Source organism: Oncorhynchus mykiss, chromosome 5, assembly GCF_013265735.2.
Source record: "Oncorhynchus mykiss isolate Arlee chromosome 5, USDA_OmykA_1.1, whole genome shotgun sequence".
Lineage (NCBI taxonomy): Eukaryota > Metazoa > Chordata > Actinopteri > Salmoniformes > Salmonidae > Oncorhynchus > Oncorhynchus mykiss.
The window spans coordinates 15,610,106-15,633,114 of record NC_048569.1 but is presented as its reverse complement, the minus strand read 5'-3'; the positions used below and the strand labels follow the sequence as shown (position 1 = coordinate 15,633,114).

Here is a 23,009-nt window from a genome sequence, read left to right as displayed (position 1 = left end):
TACTTTATCCAATGCTGGATATGATGTATTTCTCTGCTGCCCTTCAGGCCAGTGCCCAACTCTGAACCTGATGATAAAGACCCTGGGGAATGTGAGGTTGGTGAACAAGCAGACAGTGCGCTGTGATGTGGTGGGCTCCCTGGTCAGCACCTTGAGGGAGTTCAGGGCAATCTGTCTGCTCAATGGCAGCTCTATGCACAAGCCCCTCCTGGCCCCACATGTCTCCTACTTCCAACCTGGCCCGGAGGTCATCCCCAGCCTCAACCTGCCTGTAAGAAACCGTTTGAGTATGGAGTGTTTAGGGTTTTAAAAGGAAAGTTATTCCTTTGTGGAACTATTGGATAACCAAGTACTGAAGATTTGTGACTTTACTTTTAAGTCTGACATGACCAATTGTTTTTGTTTAATTTGAGGTGGCCCTTACATGTGTAAAAATGGCCTTGTATAGATGTAAACAGTATGTCTGTATGATGTGTTTGGCCCAGGATTACAACCTAGACCAGGTGAGGGCGGTGAAAACCGGTTTGTCCGTCATCAGGAACCAGCAACTCGCCCCAAAAATCTGCCTGATACACGGACCCCCAGGAACGGGAAAGAGCAAAACCATCGTGGGTATGCTGCAAAAGCTGTTCTCTGAGGTATGCTGTTTGCCTTGTTTCTGGACACTGTGTTTTGTTGTTCAACCCTGGGCTAAGGTCATTAAACACGAGACATTTTCAAAAACCAAAATGAACTTTTCTTTTGCTCTCGTGTTCTTTAGTGTTTATTTTTTATTTCCTATTGAATAACCTTGGCTTAAGGGCATTGTGAAATTCTAACTTTCATATAATTCCCTGTGTTCCCCTCATTCTCATAACCATATCCAGGGAGTACGAAGCATGACTCCTCCAGTAAACAGGCATTCTGAACCCCGCCGCATGAGGGTCCTCCTGTGTGCCCCGTCCAACGCCGCCATCGACAACCTGATGAAGAAGATTATCCCGGTCTTCAAGGAGAAGTGCAGGAACATCCAGGGTACGCTACCTCAACTATGGAAATCCTCATGAATTGGGATACTGAAATAGATGAATGAAATATGCCTATATGGAAACATTTTAATGGGTAAAAGTTAAAAGGCAATTCAACCACAAATGATTGTTTCACAGAACTGATATGGTGAAGTTGACATTGTCCTGGATGGCTTTCTTAAAGGTAACTGTGGGGACATCAATCTGGTGAGGCTGGGGAACGAAAGGACAATCTCCAAGAATTTAAAACCTTTTAGCCTGGACAGTCAGGTGAAAAACAAAACACGTGAGTCTGGAGAGCGTGCGCGGGCACAAGTATGCACACGCCTTCCTCAAATCACCTCAATAAAAAACATGTGTTTTGTCCCTTTTCACCTGCAGAAAGGGCCCAGATGTCACAGGACTCAGACATCCACCGGCGCAGAGCGCAGCTGGACGAGAACATAGACAAGATCTCCAAGATATTGCCAAAACTGCAAAAGAAAGAGGAAATGGTACATGCATGCCCAGCAGAGGCTACCAGAAGGCTGGCCACACCTACAGTTACCCAAATCTCCTGTTCTACTCTGTGGGCTCTTACTTTAATTATGGGCCTCTGTTCAGATGTGTTTACAGTCGACATGGGTTCGATTCCAGCCCACTGCCCTTTGACTCACCCTCTTTCAATCTCCCCTATCTTTCCAACACTTTACTATCTCTTCAATTAGAAATTGCAAAAGGAGTGGGATTGCCCCACTCCTTAAAATACCTTTAAAAATATGATGGAATGGCATGTTTTTAAATTTTTCTGCTTTTCATGATTTCTCTTCCTGCGTCTTCCATTGGCTGGTGTGTAGTACCATGAGCTGGCAGCACAGAAGTCCAGAATGCTCCAAGAGAGAGAGACACTCAGCCTCCAACTCAAAAAAGTAAGGCCCTCAATCACATAACCATTATATACACTACATGTCAAAAGATTTAGAACACCTACTCATTCAATGGTTTTTCTTTGTTTATGATTCTCTACATTGTAGAATAATAGTGAAGATATCAACACTATGAAATAACACATATGGAATCATGTAGTAACCAAAAAAGTGTTAAATCAAAATATATTTGAGTTTCTTCAAATAGCCACCCTTTGCCTTGATGACAGCTTTGCACACTCTTGGCTTTCTCAACCAGATTCAGGAGGTAGTCAGTCACCTGAAATGCATTTCAGTTAACAGGTGTGCCTTGTTAATTTGTGCAATTTCTTTCTTTAATGTGTTTGAGGCAATCAGTTGTGTTGTGACAAGGTAGGGGGGTATACAAAAGAAAGTTCAATTTATGGAAGGAACATCTGAAATAAACAAAGTTGAATGATAGTCCTTTAAGACATGAAGGTCAATCAATGTGGAACATTTCAAGAACTTTTAAAGTTTCTTGAAGTGAAGTTGCAGAAACTGTCAAGCACTATGATGAAACTGTCTCTCATGAGGACCACCACAGGAATGGAAGACCCAGATATCCTCTGCTGCAGAGGATAAATTCATTAAAGTTACCAGCCTTAGAAATTGCAGGTTAAATGAATGCTACAGAGTTCAAGTAACAGACACATCTCAACATCAACTGTTCAGAGGAGACTGCGTGAATCAGGCCTTCATGGTCGAATTGCTGCAAGGAAACCACGATTGAAGGACACCAATAAAAGACTTGCCTAGGCCAAGAAACATGTGCCGTGGACATTAGACCGGTGGGAATTTGTCCTTTGTTCTAGAGTCCAAATTGGAGATTATTGGTTCCAACCGCTGTGTCTGTGAAATGCGGTGTGGGTGAATGGATGGTCTCCGCATGTCTATTTCCCACCGTAAAGCATGGGGGAGGTTATTTAGAATTAATGGCACACTTAACCAGCATGGCTACCACAGCATTCTGAAGCAATATGCCATCCCATCTGGTTTGCGCAATGTGGGTCTATCGTTTTGTTTTTCAACAGGACAATAACCCAACACACCTCCAGGCTGTCTAAGGGCTATTTGACCAAGGAGAGCTGACCTGGCCTCCACAATCCCCCGACCTCAACGAGAGTGACATTGTTTGGGCTGAGTCGGTCCGCAGAGTTAAGGAAAAGCAGCCAAGTGCTCAGCATATGTGGGAACTCCTTCAAGACTTTTGGAAAAGCATTCCAGGTGAAACTGGTTGAGAGAATGCCAAGTGTGTAAAGTTGTCAAGGCGAAGGGTGGCTACTTTGAAGATTCATCTAAAAAAAAAAAAAATCCATTTTTTTTGCTTCCTACATGGTTCCTTGTGTTATTTCATAGTTTTGATGTCTTCTATTATTCTACAATGTAGAAAATAGTAAAAATGAAGAAAAACCCTTGAATGAGTAGGTGTTCTAAATATGACCGGTAGTGTACATGGATGACCTTAGCAACGTTGTCATGTGTATGAGGGCTCATTAGAGGAGTTATTATTCAGGATGGATTAAAGAAAGGAGAAAAACGGCTTTAATGGGAAAGACTTCTAATTAGAAATGCTTCTTTCTCTCATTACCCTCATGCTTTCTCTTCCCTCTTTCTGTCGAACTCGTTCTCTACATTTTTCTCTCTTCTTCCTCCCACTATCAGTCTCGCATTAGGAAGCAGGAAACCCAGGCCCAGGTACTGCAAGATGCCCATGTGGTCTGCTGCACCTTGAGCACCAGCGGCAGCACCGTCCTGGAGTCGGCGTTCCGGCGCCTGGGACACAAGCCCTTTAGCTGCGTCATTGTGGACGAGGTCAGATTTTGGAGCTCTTTGGCCGCATTTCAATAGTTGTTCCTTCTACCAAAGTGGTCCTGGAGACTCACGGTGTGCAAGCACACTAGGCTGCTGCAGCACCCATAACTCACATTGGTGCCACAAATGAGAAGCAGAAATAAATTGTGCCGTTTTTGGACATTGATTAGTGATTGTCAAGGACTCACACAAAGACATGCCAAAATATGTGTGGAGGCTACAAAATAACTTCATAGGCTATTTATCTGATTATGGGGTTTGAATAACACGAGGTACAAAATCATTTGCTAGCTCTTAAAGGGGCAGTTTTACGTAATTATTCAGACCTTTTATTATGAGACTTGAAATTGAGCTTAGGTGCATCCTGTTTCCATTGATCATCCTTGATGTTTCTACAACTTGGAGTCCACTTGTGGTAAATTCAATTGATTGGACATGATTTGGAAAGACAAACAACTATCTATATTAAAGGTCGACCGATTAATCGGAATGGCCGATTTAATTAGGGCCGGTTTCAAGTTTTCATAACAATCGGAAATTGGTATTTTTGGACGCCGATTTAAAAAAAAATACTTTTAACACCATTATTTAACTAGGCAAGTCAGTTAAGAACAAATTCTTATTTTCAATGACGGCCTAGGAACAGTGGGTTAACTTCAGGGGCAGAACGACAGATTTTTACCTTGTCAGCTCGGGGATTCAATCTTGCAACCTTACGGTTAACTAGTCCAGCGCTCTAACCACCTGCCTCACGAGGAGACCGCCTGTTACGCGAATGCGGTTAGAAGCCAAGGTAAGCTGCTAACTAGCATTAAACTTATAAAAATCAATCAATCATAATCACTAGTTAACTACACATGGTTGATGATATTATTAGTTTATCTAGCTTGTCCTGCATTGCATATAATCGATGCGGTGCACATTCGTGAAAAAGGACTGTCGTTGCTCCAACGTGTACCTAACCATAAACATCAATGCCTTTCTTAAAATCAATACACAGAAGTATATATTTTTAAACCTGCATATTTAGCTAAAATAAATCCAGTTTAGCAGGCAATATTAACCAGGTGAAATTGTGTCACTTCTCTTGCGTTCATTGCACACAGTCGGGGTATATGCAACAGGATGTTTGGGCCGCCTGGCTCGTTGCGAACTAATTTGCCAGAATTTTACGTAATTATGACATAACATTGAAGGTTGTGCAATGTAACAGCAATATTTAGACTTATGGATGCCACCCGTTAGATAAAATATGTAACGGTTCTGTGTTTCACTGAAAGAATAAACGTTTTGTTTTCGAAATGATAGTTTCCGGATTCGACCATATTAATGACCTAAGGCTCGTATTTCTGTGTAATATAATTAAGTCTATGATTTGATAGAGCATTCTGACTGATCGGTGGTAGGCACCAGCAGGCTCGTAAGCATTCATTCAAACAGCACTTTCGTGCGTTTTGCCAGCAGCTCCTCGCTGTGCTTCAAACGACGTGTTCCTGGTTCGAGCCCAGGTAGGAGCGAGTAGATGGACGGAAGCTATACTGTTACACTGGCAATACTAAAGTGCCTATAAGAACATCCAATAGTCAAAGGTATATGAAATACAAATGGTAAAGAGAGAAATGGTCCTATAATAACTACAACCTAAAACTTCTTACCTGGGAATATTGAAGACTCATGTTTAAAGGAACCCCCAGATTTCATATCTTCTCATGTTCTGAGCAAGGAACTTAAACGTTAGCTGTCTTACAAATTTACATATTGCATTCTTACTTTCTTCTCCAACAGTTTGTTTTTGCATTATTTAACCAAATTGAACATGTTTCATTATTTATTTGAGGCTAAATTGATTTTATTGATGTATTATATTAAGTTAAAATAAGTGTTCGTTCAGTATTGTTGTAATTGTCATTATTCCCTTCCGGCGCCGACAGAGATGGCCGCCTCGCTTCGCGTTCCTAGGAAACTATGCGGTTTTTTGTTTTTTTACGTGTTATTTCTTACATTAGTACCCCAGGTCATCTTAGGTTTCATTACATACAGTCGAGAAGAACTACTGAATATAAGATCAGCGTCAACTCACCATCAGTACGACCAAGAATATGTTTTTCGCGACGCGGATCCTGTGTTCTGCCTTATAAACAGGACAACGGAGCGGATCCCATGCAGCGACCCAAAAAAACGACTCCGAAAAAGAGGGAAACGAGGCGGTCTTCTGGTCAGACTCCGGAGACCGGCACACCGTGCACCACTCCCTAGCATTCTTCTTGCCAATGTCCAGTCTCTTGACAACAAGGTTGATGAAATCCGAGCAAGGGTGGCATTCCAGAGGGACATCAGAGACTGTAACGTTCTTTGCTTCACCGAAACGTGGCTCACTGGAGAGACGCTATCCGAGGCGGTGCAGCCAACGGGTTTCTCCACGCATCGCGCAGACAGAAACAAACATCTTTCTGGTAAGAAGAGGGGCGGGGGCGTATGCCTTATGGCTAACGTGACATGGTGTGATGAAAGAAACATACAGGAACTCAAATCCTTCTGTTCACCTGATTTAGAATTCCTCACAATCAAATGTAGACCGCATTATCTACCAAGAGAATTCTCTTCGATTATAATCACAGCCGTATATATCCCCCCCCAAGCAGACACATCGATGGCTCTGAATGAACTTTATTTGACTCTTTGCAAACTGGAAACCATTTATCCGGAGGCTGCATTCATTGTAGCTGGGGATTTTAACAAGGACCATATCACCTCCACCCTACCTGACACCCTAGACCCACTCCAATTTGCTTACCGCCCAAATAGGTCCACAGACGATGCAATCTCAACCACACTGCACACTGCCCTAACCCATCTGGACAAGAGGAATACCTATGTGAGAATGCTGTTCATTGACTACAGCTCGGCATTCAACACCATAGTACCCTCCAAGCTCGTCATCAAGCTCGAGACCCTGGGTCTCGACCCCGCCCTGTGCAACTGGGTACTGGACTTCCTGATGGGCCGCCCCCAGGTGGTGAGGGTAGGCAACAACATCTCCTCCCCGCTGATCCTCAACACTGGGGCCCCACAAGGGTGCGTTCTGAGCCCTCTCCTGTACTCCCTGTTCACCCACGACTGCGTGGCCACGCACGCCTCCAACTCAATCATCAAGTTTGCGGACGACACAACAGTGGTAGGCTTGATTACCAACAACGACGAGACGGCCTACAGGGAGGAGGTGAGGGCCCTCGGAGTGTGGTGTCAGGAAAATAACCTCACACTCAACGTCAACAAAACTAAGGAGATGATTGTGGACTTCAGGAAACAGCAGTGGGAACACCCCCCCTATCCACATCGATGGAACAGTAGTGGAGAGGGTAGAAAGTTTTAAGTTCCTCGGCATACACATCACAGACAAACTGAATTGGTCCACTCACACAGACAGCATTGTGAAGAAGGCGCAGCAGCGCCTCTTCAACCTCAGGAGGCTGAAGAAATTCGGCTTGTCACCAAAAGCACTCACAAACTTCTACAGATGCACAATCGAGAGCATCCTGGCGGGCTGTATCACCGCCTGGTACGGCAACTGCTCTGCCCTCAACCGTAAGGCTCTCCAGAGGGTAGTGAGGTCTGCACAACGCATCACCGGGGGCAAACTACCTGCCCTCCAGGACACCTACACCACCCGATGTCACAGGAAGGCCATAAAGATCATCAAGGACATCAACCACCCGAGCCACTGCCTGTTCACCCCGCTATCATCCAGAAGGCGAGGTCAGTACAGGTGCATCAAAGCTGGGACCGAGAGACTGAAAAACAGCTTCTATCTCAAGGCCATCAGACTGTTAAACAGCCACCACTAACACTGAGTGGCTGCTGCCAACACACTGACACTGACTCAACTCCAGCCACTTTAATAATGGGAATTGATGGGAAATTATGTAAATATATCACTAGCCACTTTAAACAATGCTACCTTATATAATGTTACTTACCCTACATTATTCATCTCATATGCATACGTATATACTGTACTCTATATCATCGACTGTATCCTTATGTAATACATGTATCACTAGCCACTTTAACTATGCCACTTTGTTTACATACTCATCTCATATGTATATACTGTACTCGATACCATCTACTGTATCTTGCCTATGCTGCTCTGTACCATCACTCATTCATATATCCTTATGTACATATTCTTTATCCCCTTACACTGTGTACAAGACAGTAGTTTTGGAATTGTTAGTTAGATTACTTGTTATTACTGCATTGTCGGAACTAGAAGCACAAGCATTTCGCTACACTCGCATTAACATCTGCTAACCATGTGTATGTGACAAATAAAATTTGATTTGATTTTATTACAAATCATTTTAAAAAATGGCCGATTAATCGGTATCGGCTTCGATGATAAATCACTCGTGGCAGTTTTGTTTCTCCTCTGTTCAAAATGGAAAAATGCACGCACCTGGCGATTACGCAATAGTTTCGACGGAGGACACCGAGCGGACACCTGGTAAATGTAGTCTCTTATGGCAATTTTCCAATGATATGCCTACAAATACGTCACAATGCTGCAAACACCTTGGGGAAATGACAGAAAGTGTAGGCTCATTCCTTGCGCATTCACAGCCATATAAGGAGACATTGGAACACAGCGCATTCGAAATCTGGCTCACTTCCTGTATAAAATTTCATCTTGGTTTCGCCTGTAGCATTAGTTCTGTGGCACTCACAGACAATATCTTTGCAGTTTTGGAAACGTCAGTGTTTTCTTTCCAAAGCTGTCAATTATATGCATAGTCGAGCATCTTTTCGTGACAAAATATCTTGTTTAAAACGGGAACGTTCTTCATCCAAAAATGAAATACTGCCCCCAGAGGTTCAAGAGGTTAAAGGGTCTGAATACTTATGTAAATGGGATATTTCAGTTTATAATTTAAAACATTTGCAAAAAATCTACCTGTTTTGTCATTGATGTGTGCAGATTGAGGCGGGGAAAAACACTTCCAAACAATTTTAGAGTAAGGCTGTAATGTAGCAATGTGGGAAAAAGTCAAGTGGTCTGAATATTTTTTTGAATGCACTATATGAAAACACCTTCACACTGCCTCAGTATGAATGTGAGAAACCAAGAGCATTTCCCCCCCGTCCAACACATTTCGTTGTGTGGTGCAGGCAGGGCAGGCCACCGAGACGGAGACTCTCATCCCTTTGCTCTACCATTGCAACGCCCTCATCCTGGTGGGAGACCCCCATCAACTGCCCCCTACGGTTATCTCCCAGGTACTGCAGCTCACTGTCACTACCTGAAAATACACCTGCAAGAGATTTTTATTTTACTTGGCAAGTCAGTTAAGAACAAATTCTTATTTACAATGACGGCCTACTGAGGAACAGTAGGTTAACTGCCTTGTTCTGGGGCAGAAGGACAGATTTTTACCTTGTCAGTCGTTACTGGCCCAACGCTCTGACCACTAGGCTACCTGCCGCCCCTTTTCTTACTCATGTGAGTCTTTCAACTCTTCTCAGGTCAATGATTCTGACTATCAATGAAACAGAAACTGTGTATTTTCATTGTGTTCCCCTGGCTGCTTGTTTCTCCCCATTATAGATATCCATTACCAGTCAAAAGTTTGGACACCTACTCATTCAAGGGTTTTTCTTTATTTTTTTACCCGTTTCTACATTGTAGAAAAATAGTGAAGACATCAAAACTATGACAACACATGGAATCATGTAGTAACCAAAAAAGTGTTAAACAAATCCAAATATATTTTATATTTGCAGTACTTCAATGTAACCACCCTTTTCCTTGACAGCTTTGCTTTCACTCAGCCAGCTTCATGAGGTTGTCACCTGGAACGCTTTTCTAACAGTCTTGAAGGAGTTCCCACATGATGAGCACCTGTTGGCTGCTTTACCTTCATTCTGCGGTCCAACTCAACCCAAACCATCTGAATTGGATTGATGCCAGGTCATCTGATGCAAAACTCCATCGCTCTCCTTCTTGGTCACATAGTGATTTTCTTTGCAGCAATTTGACCATGAAGGACTTACGAAGTCTCCTCTGAACAGTTGGTTGTTACTTGAACTCTGAAGCATTTATTTAGTCTTCAATTTCTGAGGCTGGTGACTTTAATGAACTCATCCTCTGCAGCAGAAGTAACTCTGGGTCTTCCTTTCCTGTGGCGGTCCTCATGAGAGCCAGTTTCTTCATCAGTGCTTGATGGTTTTTGCAAGTGCGCTTAAACTTGCAACGTTTTGGAAATTGTCCGTGTTGACTGACCCTCATGTCTTAAAGTGATGATGGAATGTCATTTCTCTTTGCTAATTCGAGCTGTTCTTACCATCATATGGACTGGGTCTTTTACCAAATGGGGATATCTTCTGTATACCACCCCTACCTTGTCACAACACTGATTGGCTCAAACGCATTAAGAAGGAAAGAAATTCCACAAATTAACTTTTAACAAGGCACACCTGTTAATTGAAATGCATACCTCTTGAATCTGGTTGAGAGAAGACCAAGAGTGCTAAGCTGTCGTCATGGCAAAGGGTGGCTAATTTGAAGAATCCCAAATATATTTTGATTGAAAACTTTTGGTTACTGCATGATTCCATATGTGTTATTTCATAGTTTTGATGTCTTCACTATTATTCTACAATGTAGAAAAGAGTAAAAATAAAGAAATCCTCCAATGAGTAGGTGTGTCAACTTTTGACTGGTACTGTACATTAAAAGGCTTAGTGTTAGGTAGATTAAGTGTTGCATTTAAATGTGTGATTTTTCTTCTGTCAGAAAGCGAAGGAGTTGAAGTACGGCCAGTCCCTGATGGCTCGGCTGGTGAAGAACCTGGATCGCTACTGTAAGGAGAACAAGAAGCCCAGCCCTGTGGTCTTCCTTAGCTGCCAGTACCGCATGCACCCCGAAATCTGCGAGTTCCCCTCCAAGCACATCTATTGCAAGGCCCTTAAAACTGACAGGTAGGTTCCCTCCCTGCCCACGCCTTTAAGACACACGGACTTGATTCAGTAGGAATGAATTGTCTAGTTATGGTTTTCATGTTCCTAAAGCTGGAGAGATTGTGAGCAAATATTTAATTAAAACTTAATGCACCTATCATTGAACACAATTTGTTTGAGTGTAGTGGTGTGCACAGTGCTGCATTATTAATGGCGACTGTTCCTATTTCTGAAGTAAATCTCTTTTTTTTTATGTTAATGCTATGGAGGTTTCCAGACACTTTCTTTATTTTATTTCTAGTTTTGTCTCGTTTTTGAGAAACCTACCCCAGCCGCAATTCACTTAGTCATTGTGCAGTATCAGGGCGTGCAAAATACATTTTTGAAACTGACACACGGTATAGTGATGTAGGTCTTTAATGTTGTACACATATAGTGGCTTGTGAAAGTATTCACCCCCCTTGGCATTTTTTCTATTTTGTTGCCTTACTACCTGGAATTAAATTAGATTTGTTTTTGTATCATTTGATTTACTCAACATGCCTACCACCTTGGTGGAAATAAGACAAAAAAAACAGAACTTGAGCGTGCATAACTAATCAACCCCCCCCAAAGTCAACACTTTGTAGAGCCACCTTTTGCAGCAATTACAGCTGCAAGTATCTTGGGGTATGTCTCTGTAAGCTTGGCACATCTAGCCACTGGGATTTTTGTCCATTCTTCAAGGCAAAACTGCTCCAGCTCCTTCAAGTTGGATGGGTTCCACTGGTGTACAGCAATCTTTAAGTCATACCACAGATTCTCAATTGAATTGAGTTCTGGGCTTTGACTAGGCCATTCCAAGACATTTAAATGTGTCCCCTTACACCACTCAAGTGTTGCTTTAGCAGTATGCTTATGGTCATTGTCCTGCTGGAAGGTGAACGTCCGTCCCAGTCTCAAATCTCTGGAAGACTGAAACAGGTTTCCCTCAGGAATTTCCCTGTATTTAGCGCCATCCATCATTCCTTCAATTCTGACCAGTTTCCCAGTCCCTACTGATGGATAACATCCCCACAGCTAGATGCTGCCACCACCGTGCTTCACTGTGGGGATGCTGTTCTTGGGTAATGAGAGGTGTTGGGTTTGCACCAGACATAGCGTTTTCCTTGATAGCCAAAAAGCTCAATTTTAGTCTCATCTGACCAGAGTACATTCTTCCATATGTTTGGGGAGTTTCCCCACATGCCTTTTGGCGAACACCAAATGTTTTTTTTGACACTCTTCCGTAAATCCCAGCTCTGTGGAGTGTACGGCTTAAAGTGGTCCTATGGACAGATCCTCCAGTCTCCACTGTGGCGCTTTGCAGCTCCTTCAAGGTTATCTTTGGTCTCTTTGTTGCCTCTGATTAATGCCCTCCTTCCCTGGTCTGTGAGTTTTGGTGGGCGGCCCTCGCTTGGCAGGTTTGTGGCGCCATATTCTTTCCATTTTAATGGTGCTCAGTAGGATGTTCAGTTTGCAAAAAAAAATTAAGAACCTAACCCTGATCTGTACTTGTCCACAACTTTGTCCCTGACCTGTTTGGAGAGTTCCTTGGTCTTCATAGTGCTGCTTGCTTGGTGTTGCAGACTCTGGGGCCTTTCAGAACGTGTGTGTTTATATACTGAGATCATGTGACAGATCATGTGACACGTAGATTGCACACAGGTGGACTTTATTTAACTAATTATGTGACTTAAGGTTATTGGTTGTGGCAGATCTTATTCAGGGGCTTCATAGCAAAATTGGTGAATACATATGTATCACCACTTTTCAGTTGACGTTAACCTGTTTATCCACTTGTCCTTCAGACAAGGTGACTGAAAATGTTGTTTGATGCAAGAAACCACTTTATGCATTATTATTCCAATAGCCTTATTACAGAGAATCAGACAAATTATGCTACCCTCTGCCTATTGGCTACTTGGCTTATTCAAGCCTGTCTCAAAATACAACACTGCCCCTTCAAGACAATGTTCTTTACTTGACTTGCTTTTCAAATAGCTTTTGGAGGAAGCAATCACTCCCCTATTGCTGCCTACAAATGATCTATAACTGGGATAGTAACTCACTAACTAGCAAAGGATATGAACAAAATGTGCACACATGGCTACATGCAGCTCTGGCTTTGATCTCAAAACGAGTGCATCTCCTCATGACTGCTCATGCTGTAAACACCGTCCAGTTCAACATAAATGGCACAGATCCATATATGACAATGGTCTTTTTGCATAGTGGCCTATGGCAGCTCTGATTTGGTTATGCCGCTCAGGTCTGTGAGTACCGGCTGAGTTAGAATTGCAATAGAATCCTACACTGAATTCGGCCTACAACAAAATCTCCTGCATAGTTATTTTTTGTTTCAGTATGTTGCTTTGAAAGTGGCTAATATTATGTATATACCCCAACCAGAAGCCATGGATTACAGGCAACATCCACACTGAGCTAAATAGTGGAGCTGCCGCTTTCAAGGAGCAGGACTCTAACCTGGAAGCTTATAAAAATAATCCCTCTATTCCCTCCTCCGAACCATCAAACAGGCAAAGCGTCAATACAGGACTAAGAACGAATCGTACTACACCGTCTCCAACGCTCGTCGGATGTGGCAGGGCTTGCAAACTATTAGATTACAAAGGGCAGCACAGCTGTGAGCTGCCCAGTGACCCGAGCCTACCAGACGAGCTAACTAACTTCTATGCTCACTTCGAGGCAAGAAACACTGAAACATGCATGTGAGCATGAGCTGTTCCGCACGACTGTGTGATCAGGCTCTCCGCAGCCTACATGAGTGAAACCTTTAAACAGGTCAACATTCACAAGGCCGCTGGGCCAGACAGATTACCAGGACGTGTACTCCTAGCATGCTCTGACCAACTGGCAAGTGTTTTCACTGATATTTTCAAACTCTCCCTGTCTGAGTCTGTAATACCAACATGTATCAAGCAGACCACCATAGTCCCTGTGCCCAAGAACACTAAGGTAACCTGCCTAAATGACCACCGACCTGTAGCACTCACATCTGTAGCCATGAAGTGCTTTGAAAGACTGGTCATGGCTCACAACACCATTATCCCAGAAACCCTAGACCCACTCCAATTTGCATACCGCCCCAACAGATCCACATATGATGCAATCTCTATTGCACTCCTCTCTGCCCTTTCCCACCTGGGCAAAAGGAACACCTACGTGAGAATGCTGTTCATTGACAACAGCTCAGCGTTCAACACCATAGTGCCTTCAAAGCTCATCAACAAGCTAAAGACCCTGGACTAAACACCTTACTCTGCCATTGGATCCTAGGCTTCCTGACGGGCTGCCCCCATGTGGTAAGGGTAGGTAACAATCACATCCGCCACGCTGATCCTCAACACGGGGGCCCCCCAGGGATGTGTGCTCAGCCCCCTCCTGTACTCCCGGTTCACTCATGACTGCACGGCCAGGGCATGACTCGCACACAATCATCAAGTTGGCCGATGACACAACAGTGGTGAAATAGCCTATAGGGAGGTAGTCAGAGACCTGACCGTGTGGTGCAAGGACAACAACTTCTCCCTCAATGTGACCAAGACAGAGGAGATGATTGTGGACTACATGAACATTCCCCCATTCTCATTGATAGGACTGTAGTGGATCAGGTTGAGGGCTTCAAGTTCCTTGGCGTCCACGTCACAAACTAACATGGTCCAAACACACCAAGACAGTCGTGAACAGGATATGACACAACCTATTCCCCATCAGGAGACTGAAAAGATTTGGTATGGGTCCTCTGATCCTCCAAAAGGTTCAACAGGTGCATCGCCACCTGGTATGGCAGCTGCTCGGCCTCCGACCGCAAAGCACTAAATAGGGTGGCGCGAATGGCGCAATACATCACCGAGGCCAAGCTTCCTGCTGTCCAGGACTTCTATACCAGGCAGTGTCAGAGGAAGGCCCTAAAAATTGTCAGACTCCAGCCACCCCAGTCATACTGTTTTCTCTGCTTCCGCATGGCAAGCAGTGCCGGAGTGCCAAGTCCGAGGCTTCTTAACAGCTTCTACCCCCAAGCCATAAGACTCCTGAACATCTAATCAAATGACTATTTGCATTGCCCTTTTAAGCTGCTGCTACTCTCTTATCTATGCATAGTCATAGTCTAATAACTCTAACTACATGTACACTACTGTTAAGTTGGGGGTCACTTAGAAATGTCCTTGTTTTTGAAAGAAAGCACATTTTGTCAATTTAAAACAACATAAAATTAGGCCAGCATCCCGGAGTCGCCTCTTCACTGTTGACGTTGAGACTGGTGTTTTGCGGGTACTATTAATAAAGCTGCCAATTGAGGTGTCTGTTTCTCAAACTAGAGACTCTAATGTACTTGTCCTCTTGCTCAGTTGTGCACGGGGCCTCCCACTCTTTCTATTCTGGTTCGATCCAGTTTGCGCTGTTCTGTGAAGGGAGTAGTACACAGCGTTGTACGAGATCTTCAGTTTATTGGCAATTTTTCACATGGCATAGCCTTCATTTCTCAGAACAAGACTGATGAGTTTCAGAAGAAAGTTAATTTGTTTCTGGCCATTTTGAGCCTGCAATCGATGCTCCAGATATTCAACAAGTCTAAAGAAGGCCAGTTTTATTGCTTCTTTAATATCAGCACAGCAGTTTTCAGCTGTGCTCACATAATTACAAAAGTGTTTTCTAAAGATCAATTAGCCTTTTTAAAATGATCAACTTGGATTAGCTAACACAATGTGCCATTGGAAAACAGGAGTGATGGTTGCTGATAATGGGCCTCTGTACGCTTATGTACATTTTCCAATAAAAACCAGCCGTTTTCAGATACTATAGTCATTTACAACATTAACAATGTCTACACTGTATTTCTGATCAATTTTATATTTTAATGGAAGCAAATGTGCTTTCCTTTGAAAAACAAGAACATTTCTAAGCGACCTCAACTTATGAACAGTAGTGTACATATTACCTCGACTAACCGGAACCCCCCTGTATATAGCCTCGCTATTGTTATTTTACTGCTGCTCTTAACTTATTTTTTTTTTGGGGGGGGGGGTATTGCTGTGTTGTTGAAGGGCTTGTAAGTAAGCATTTCACTGTGAGGTGACAAATAATATTTGATTTGATATTGTGTTGATTTGATCACAATTGCCACATTAAAGGGAAATGTTGATCGTGTTAACAGGGAGAACTCTAGAGTTTCGTCGAAGTTCAATCTCGTGCTGCTTTCCGTGGGCTGATATTTCTAATGCGCTAATGAGCTGCGCGGCAATGTCGGGGATATTGTACGACTGGGCGCGGCTTAGAGGGAACATTGATTATGTTGCGGAGAAAGTTCAGAATGACCAACAGTACAAGTCAAAAGTTCAGACACCTAATTTCAAGGGCTTTCCTTTATTTGTATTTTGTTCTACGTTGTAGCTTAAACCTCTTAAAGCTAGGGGGCAGAATTCCCATATTTGGATGAATAGCGTGCCCAATTTCAACTTCCTGCTACTCATGCCAAGAATATAAGATATGCATATTATGCATAGATTTGGATAGAAAACACTGAAGTTTCTAAAACTGTTTGAATCATGTCTGTGAGTATAACAGAACTTATGTAGCAGGCAAAACCCAGAGGACTAACTGTTCAGAATTATTTTTTTCATTTTTTTTTCATCTCTCTTCCCTATATTGTCTTTGCCATTGAACATTTAATAGAAATATACTTTCAGTTCCTACATCTTCCACACGATGTCGCCAGTGTTTGGAATATGGCTGAGGTTATTTCTTTGTCTTAGCAGGAAGTAGGCCAACTCGGAACGGGGGACCCTTTTGTGAGTTGCACAAGACGTGATAAGCAGAGTTTTTCTTTTCGTTCATGTATTGAATACAGATTGCCCCGTCTACAATTTGATCGATTATTAAAAATTTAAAAATACCTACCGTTGTATTACAAAAGTAGTTTGTAGTGACGTTGCGTTTTTCTAAGCTGTTTTTTTTTATGGATCAAACGGACTTTATAAATGGCCATTTTCGATATATATGGACGGAATTAATCGTACAAAAGGACCAATTGTGATGTTTATGGGACATATTGGAGTGCCAACAAAAGAAGCTCGTCAAAGGTCATGCATATTTTATATTTTATTTCAGCGTTTTGTGTAGCGCCTGCTACGCTAGCCCTTTTGTTTACTACTGGTGCAGATGGGTGCATGCTATCAGATAATAGCTTCTTAAGCTTTCGCCGAAAAGCATTTTTAAAATCTGACATGTTGGCTGGATTCACAACGAGTGTAGCTTTAATTGAGTATCTTACATGTGTGATTTAATGAAAGTTTTATATCATTTTATTTGAATCTGGCGCTCTGCATTTCCCCTGGCAATTGGCCAGTTGAGACGCTAGCGTCTCCCTATCCTCAAGAGGTTTTAATAGTTAAGACATCAAATCTATGAAATAACACATGGAATCATATAGTAACCAAAAAAAGCGTTAAACAAATCCAAATGTATTTTACTTAGATTCTTTCCTGTAGCGGTCCTCATGAGAGCTGGTTTCATCATAGCACTTGATGGTTTTTGCGACTGCACTAGAAGAAACCTTTCAGAGTGCTGTATACCATCTCTACCTTGTCACAGCACAATTGATTGGCTCAAACGCAATAAAGAAAGAAATTCTACAAATTCACAAGGCACACCTGTTAATTTAAATTCTAGGTGATTACCTCATGAAGCTGGTTGAGAGAATTCCAAGTGTGCAAAGCTGTCAAGGCAAAGGGTGGCTTCATATTTTGTTTAACACTTTTTTTTTGTCACTGCATTCCATATGTGTTATTTCATAGTCTTCACTATTATTCTATATTGTAGAAAATCGTTTTTTCAAATGTAAACCCTGGAATGAGTAGGTGTCAACGTTTGACTGGTGCTGTACGTCACTATACTGAGAGCATGTCAGTTTCTAAAAGGATGCATTTGGGTCTTTGATCTTTTAATGTCCTTTGCGTGCCCTGATACTGCACAACAAGAAATGAGGGTGTGAATTGCGGGAATTTTCCTTTTTAAGCGTTTAACATTGCATGTCAATTTTTTTATTTATTTATCCTTGATTTAACTAGGCAAGTCAGTTAAGAACAAATTCTTATTTACAATGATGGCCTACCGGTGAACAGTAGGTTAACTGCCTTGTTCAGTGACAGAAGGACAGAGTTGTACTTTGTCTGTAACCTTTCGGTTACTGGCCCAATGCTTTAACCACTAGGCTATCATTTGTGTGTGTTCCTGTCTTCAGTGAGACTGCAGAGAGGAGGGGGAACATTGGCTGGCCTCTCCTGCCCTACCGTGTGTTTGACGTGACCGACGGTCAGGAGGTCAAGGAGGGAGCGTAAGAAATGCTCTGGATCATGTTCCTATGACTTCTCCCATTTAATTCATTCTACTGTAGGCTTCATGTTAAAGGGATAGTTCAGTGACTTTGCATGATTTAGACATTTGGTTTCTTATCTCCAACATTCTAGGGCACGTAAAAATCATTCCATGGAGGGCAGTGTTTGGTTTTTCCTTTCAATTAAGACCTAGACGACCAGGTGTGTGGAGTTCCTTAAATAATTGGTGACCTTAATTAATCAAGTACAAAGGAGGAGTGAAAACCCAGACACTCGGCCCTCCATGGAATAAGTTTGACACATTTGATCTAGGACCTTCAAACTCAACTCTGGACCTTGAAGACAGTTCCACTGCTTGTTTTCATTATTCCCCTGTAATCAGAGACCTATTTAGACCTGGTGTACCAGGTGGTTGCAATTCATTCTCAGGTAGAACAGAAAACCAGCAGGCTCCGGACCTCGTAGGGTAAGAGTTGAATACCCCTGGTCTAGGGACAGGGAGTGACTGCGATCCACACTTTGATTTTGTTAAACTAGCCACGGCCAACAATTGTTAACAACCATTTTTGGTCCAATTCCCAACCTCTTGCTGAACAATCCCTTTAATGACATTGTGGAAAAGTGCTTGTGACTGAATACATGTTGAATGACTGTTTGATTGCCGTCTGGCTGGTCACCAGGTCTTTCAGCAACCTGAAAGAGGTGCAGCTGGTAGTGTTCCTGCTGAGGCTGATGGCTGAGAAGCAGCAGGTCAAGGTGGGGGTCATCACGCCGTACAATGCCCAGAAGGACCGCATCAACCGCGAGATGGCCAAGGTGGTCAACAAGAACCTCACGTGAGTCAGGTGCTGCACCATAAATGTGCATTCTCATTGGGGTTAGTAGATTGCCAGGGTCCGTTCGCACTGCTGGTGTAAAAATAAACCATTTGCCAGAAAAGGAAGCCATTTCAGTAGTCTTAGCTTGCAGAATCATTAGAGACAAAAGAAATGGCTTCATTTCTGCTGTAGTTGTTCCCCGCTAGCAGTGTGAAGGGACTCTAGAAAGACCAAAATAAAAATTGTATTCCAGGGTGGACGTTGACACTGTGGAAGGCTTCCAGGGCCGAGAGATGGACTGTGTCATTGTCTCCTGCGTCAGGGCGAGCCACGAGCAGGGCGGCATTGGGTGAGTGTACAAGCTTTCCTGGTAAGGTCATGTGACCAGGCCGTATACTTGGTAATGATATAACAAATTGGATTTATGTAACGCTTTACGTAAAGTAGTATTCATACTACGAGTACTGTACTTACCTGGGGTATGGGTATAGTTTCTGATCTATGGTGGACCCCCCCCAGATTCCTGGGGAATCGCCAGAGGTTGAATGTGACCATCACCCGGGCCAAGTTTAGCCTGTTCATTCTGGGCCATCTACGGACACTCCAGGTAATTGGCTCCACCTCCTGTATCTGTATGGAGGCCTGTGTCTGGTTGCATTTCCTTTTCCAGCCTCGTGTTGATTGTGTGTCTGTCCTAGGAAAACCAAGACTGGGGTGCGCTCATCAAGGATGCCGCGACACGAGACGTCATTATATCAACGAATGAGATGACCTTCAAGACGGACGCCAGGAAGATCTTCAAAAAGGAGCTGACCAGGAGCTCGTCTTACCCCCTCAGAGAACCAGGCCCTCCCTCTGCTGCCCCCTGTCCCACCGCCGATCCCCCCAGGCCTGCTCCCTTCCAGCTACGCCGCTCTTCTGAGCCAGCCCTGTTCGCCCAGGGCAGGGACTCCCCCCAGCAGCCCTGGTCGGCATCCCCTCCCCAGGACGCTGATAGGCCCAGAGACCCTCGTCTGGTAGTCCAGACACCCCAGCATAGACCAGACTGGAATCCGCGAGCTGAAAGAATCAGGCTCCCACAAGCCGAGATCAGAAGAGACCCACGAGCTGAGAGGGATCCACGAGGATGCAACAGCCCAGAACAGCGTCACCCAACTGGGTACCAAAACCAGAGATGGGCTGTCAGGGAGAGGGACAGAGAGCAACACCGTTCACCAATCACCGCGCCATACCCAGGAGATGGAGTCAACAGACCACCGAGGGACCCCAGTCAGAGGGACTATAATCGCTACAGTGCTACAGCCTTCAACCACCACACACACACTCACCCCCGGAAACGAGACCCAGACCCCCGATGGATCCCTCCCACCCACTCCAAGAGGGGGAGAGAGAGGACTGACCACTGACTCTGTTTTGGTTTGTTTTTTTATTGGTGTGCTTTCTGATAAATTCAGGGAATGGGAACGAGAGTGGAAGGGCAAGAGATTACGCAGAGTAGTTTGTTCGACAACCAGTCAGTCAAAAACCTCACTGTTCACCATCTCAAGCAGTAATATGATGCTGTTGTATCATTTACAAGTCAGTTAATTGTATTTCTGTAATAAATGTAATTGTTTTTGTAATAAGCTGTTTAATGACTGTTATGGCTGGAGTATGTGGGTTGGCCACTGGCCTCTCTGTAAAAAACTGCCCTTTGTTTGGACAGTGGGGGCGGGGCCTTTTGAAAGGGCACTTGTACTATAACACTGGTACTTGTGTGTTTCCAGTTTATTACTGAGAGATGTAACCAGGGTAATGCACTGTGCCTGTGACTTTTATTCATTTTCTTTGTTTGGTTCACAATTTTATAATTTCCTAATCTCATTTTCTTACGTGCTCTGCATTTGTATAGAAATGTTCTGGACTTCATAAAAGCGCAAAGACTAATGTCGCTGGTACTCAACGTTTGATACCTGGTTATTTATTAGTAGTATAGCCCACTTAACAGAATGGCTGTTGCATTACAATTTTAAGTACACACTATTTCCGCTTATAGCATATATTAAGTGCAAAAGTATATCTCGTCCACCATAGTTATTTGACTATAGGCAATTATTTTAGTTTTTATTTTGCTTTTAAAGTGTCGTCCTTATTTAGCACCAGGATGCTGATTAACTGAGGCAATTAAGGTTACATTTTGTGATTGGAATGGGCCTGGTTGTTACATGTAAGTATCTTTATAGAATTTGTAACATGGACCCATACGTAGTCTAAGTGAATGCTGTAGCTGGAGAATGTGGGACAGATTTTGTATTTCTAAATAGGGAGACATGTACAGTTAAATGTCATTTTATGCCCCGGAGAAGCTTTGACATCTCTGGTCACTTTCTTCTGCTGGTTTGTCTGTACGGTATTGGATGCACTTTTATTTGTTGTATCACACTGTGCATTTACACAAGCTCATTTTCACACACACACACACACACACTCACACACACCTCTACCAACAAAACTCATTTTAGGTTCCCTTTCTTGTCGACAGAGACAAGGTTATGTATTATTCACCGCTGTTGGACTTCAGGCCAGCTACCTCCTCAAATGTTGGAACCAAAGACTTCCTGTGACTCTCAGCAACTGCAGTGAAGTATACATGGCTTTATTCCTTCTGCGTGTCACCTGTCACGATACTGTACAGTGTTTAGAAGGTAATGGTTACAATAATTTCTCCATTTCAATGCAATATAGTTTCTGGGAGAAATCGTTTTTCTAAGACCTGTGCCCCAAAAGAACCACAGTGCCAGTTTAAACCAAATCAAGTATGTAGATATTTTTTAAGTTGATAAATGAATCATCTTATTTGAAATTGAACAATTGTTTACATTGAATTTTAATCTGCAAAATTATTTTATTTATTTGCAATTGGTGCTTGTTCACCTGGGGCATGTTCAACCGGACTCATTGTTTTGGAACGTTCAGAAAGAAACATACTATGTAGAACAAACATGCATCTCTGACATGCAGAATAAGGAGTCGCGTCGGCTCTACTTGTGGAATCTCTATCTGCATCTTTCGAGAACGTTTTCGTACTGAATATGGCCTTGTATATTATTGTTCACCAAACCAATCAGCTGATTCCGTCTTAAAGTGTTAGGGAAAGTAAATTGACCATGGTCAACATTGTATGCTTTGTTTTTCTGAACCACTGCTAAAATAGTGGGCAAATAAAAATGTGCATTTTGTTATAGACATCTTTCACTTTACACGGGTAGATGGTACACTAGCATTATTAGTTGGGCCTTGTTTGTGTGTCTCACACACACAACTCATCATACCACAATCCTTTCACCAGTTCTGATCGGCATAGGTACAACTTTCCTCTAAGGCCATAGTTTCCATTCTCCTAATGCTTGAGTGTAGGACTGTGTGGTAGGGGAATCTGGTCCTAGATCAGTGCGGTTCAGCCAGGACAACTCCCACGCTGGTCTCTGATCTGTGCCCCATCTCCCAGAGGATCTCCCCCACACGTGTCAGTTCATCCCACTGCCCTTCATGTTAACAATACAGACTTCTTCTGAAGCGGAGCCCAGAATAGAGATGCCTTACAGACAGACTAGAACAGGATTTTATTTTACCACCGCCTGAATGTCTTTTGTCTTATTGCATGCTGACACCCACTCACCCACCCACTTATTTTTTTTGTTGTTTGCATTCCTCCCAGGTGTTCGTGGTGCTTTTGTCTAAATGTGTTCATCCTGTTACGGCGTGAGTGCATTTCACCTGTAGTTCTTGTTTACATCCAATGTCACTGACTCCACTAACACGGGGAACTACTTTCTCAATGAAGTGTTTATTTTTTAATAAAATTCTACTCCAAATAAAGGATGCCACACAGTACCTAGGGTGTCATTAGGATGATCCTTTAAACCCTGGCTTTCCACGCCAATGACGATCTCTTAGTGGGAGAAACATATAAATAGTGTTTCAGGGGTCTTTTCCTATTCTAGTAAGTCTATTTCTATGTGGAGACCGTTATGTTTTGGCCTATTACTGTCATTTTGTTCTCAGAACCTTATGGGTATTTAAATGTTTATTGTTAGGACGTTATGGTGCCATTTTTGGTTTAATTTCAGTTCT

The 23,009-nt window shown here is 43.1% G+C and overlaps 1 protein-coding gene across 1 annotated transcript in view; it reads left to right on the top strand.

Moving 5' to 3' along the window:
• Positions 1-22,769, top strand: part of setx (senataxin) — a 69,234-nt gene extending 46,465 nt beyond the window's left edge. Inside the window, exons 12-25 of the mRNA XM_021601888.2 lie at positions 48-271; positions 486-638; positions 867-1,014; positions 1,192-1,293; positions 1,389-1,501; positions 1,844-1,915; positions 3,596-3,745; positions 8,915-9,022; positions 10,539-10,723; positions 17,985-18,077; positions 18,759-18,914; positions 19,150-19,245; positions 19,416-19,503; positions 19,595-22,769. Coding sequence (XP_021457563.2) covers positions 48-271; positions 486-638; positions 867-1,014; positions 1,192-1,293; positions 1,389-1,501; positions 1,844-1,915; positions 3,596-3,745; positions 8,915-9,022; positions 10,539-10,723; positions 17,985-18,077; positions 18,759-18,914; positions 19,150-19,245; positions 19,416-19,503; positions 19,595-20,302 — 2,396 coding nt within the window. The 3' untranslated portion in view covers positions 20,303-22,769. The remainder of the gene's footprint in view (positions 1-47; positions 272-485; positions 639-866; positions 1,015-1,191; positions 1,294-1,388; positions 1,502-1,843; positions 1,916-3,595; positions 3,746-8,914; positions 9,023-10,538; positions 10,724-17,984; positions 18,078-18,758; positions 18,915-19,149; positions 19,246-19,415; positions 19,504-19,594) is intronic.
• The last annotated feature ends 240 nt before the right edge of the window (positions 22,770-23,009 follow it).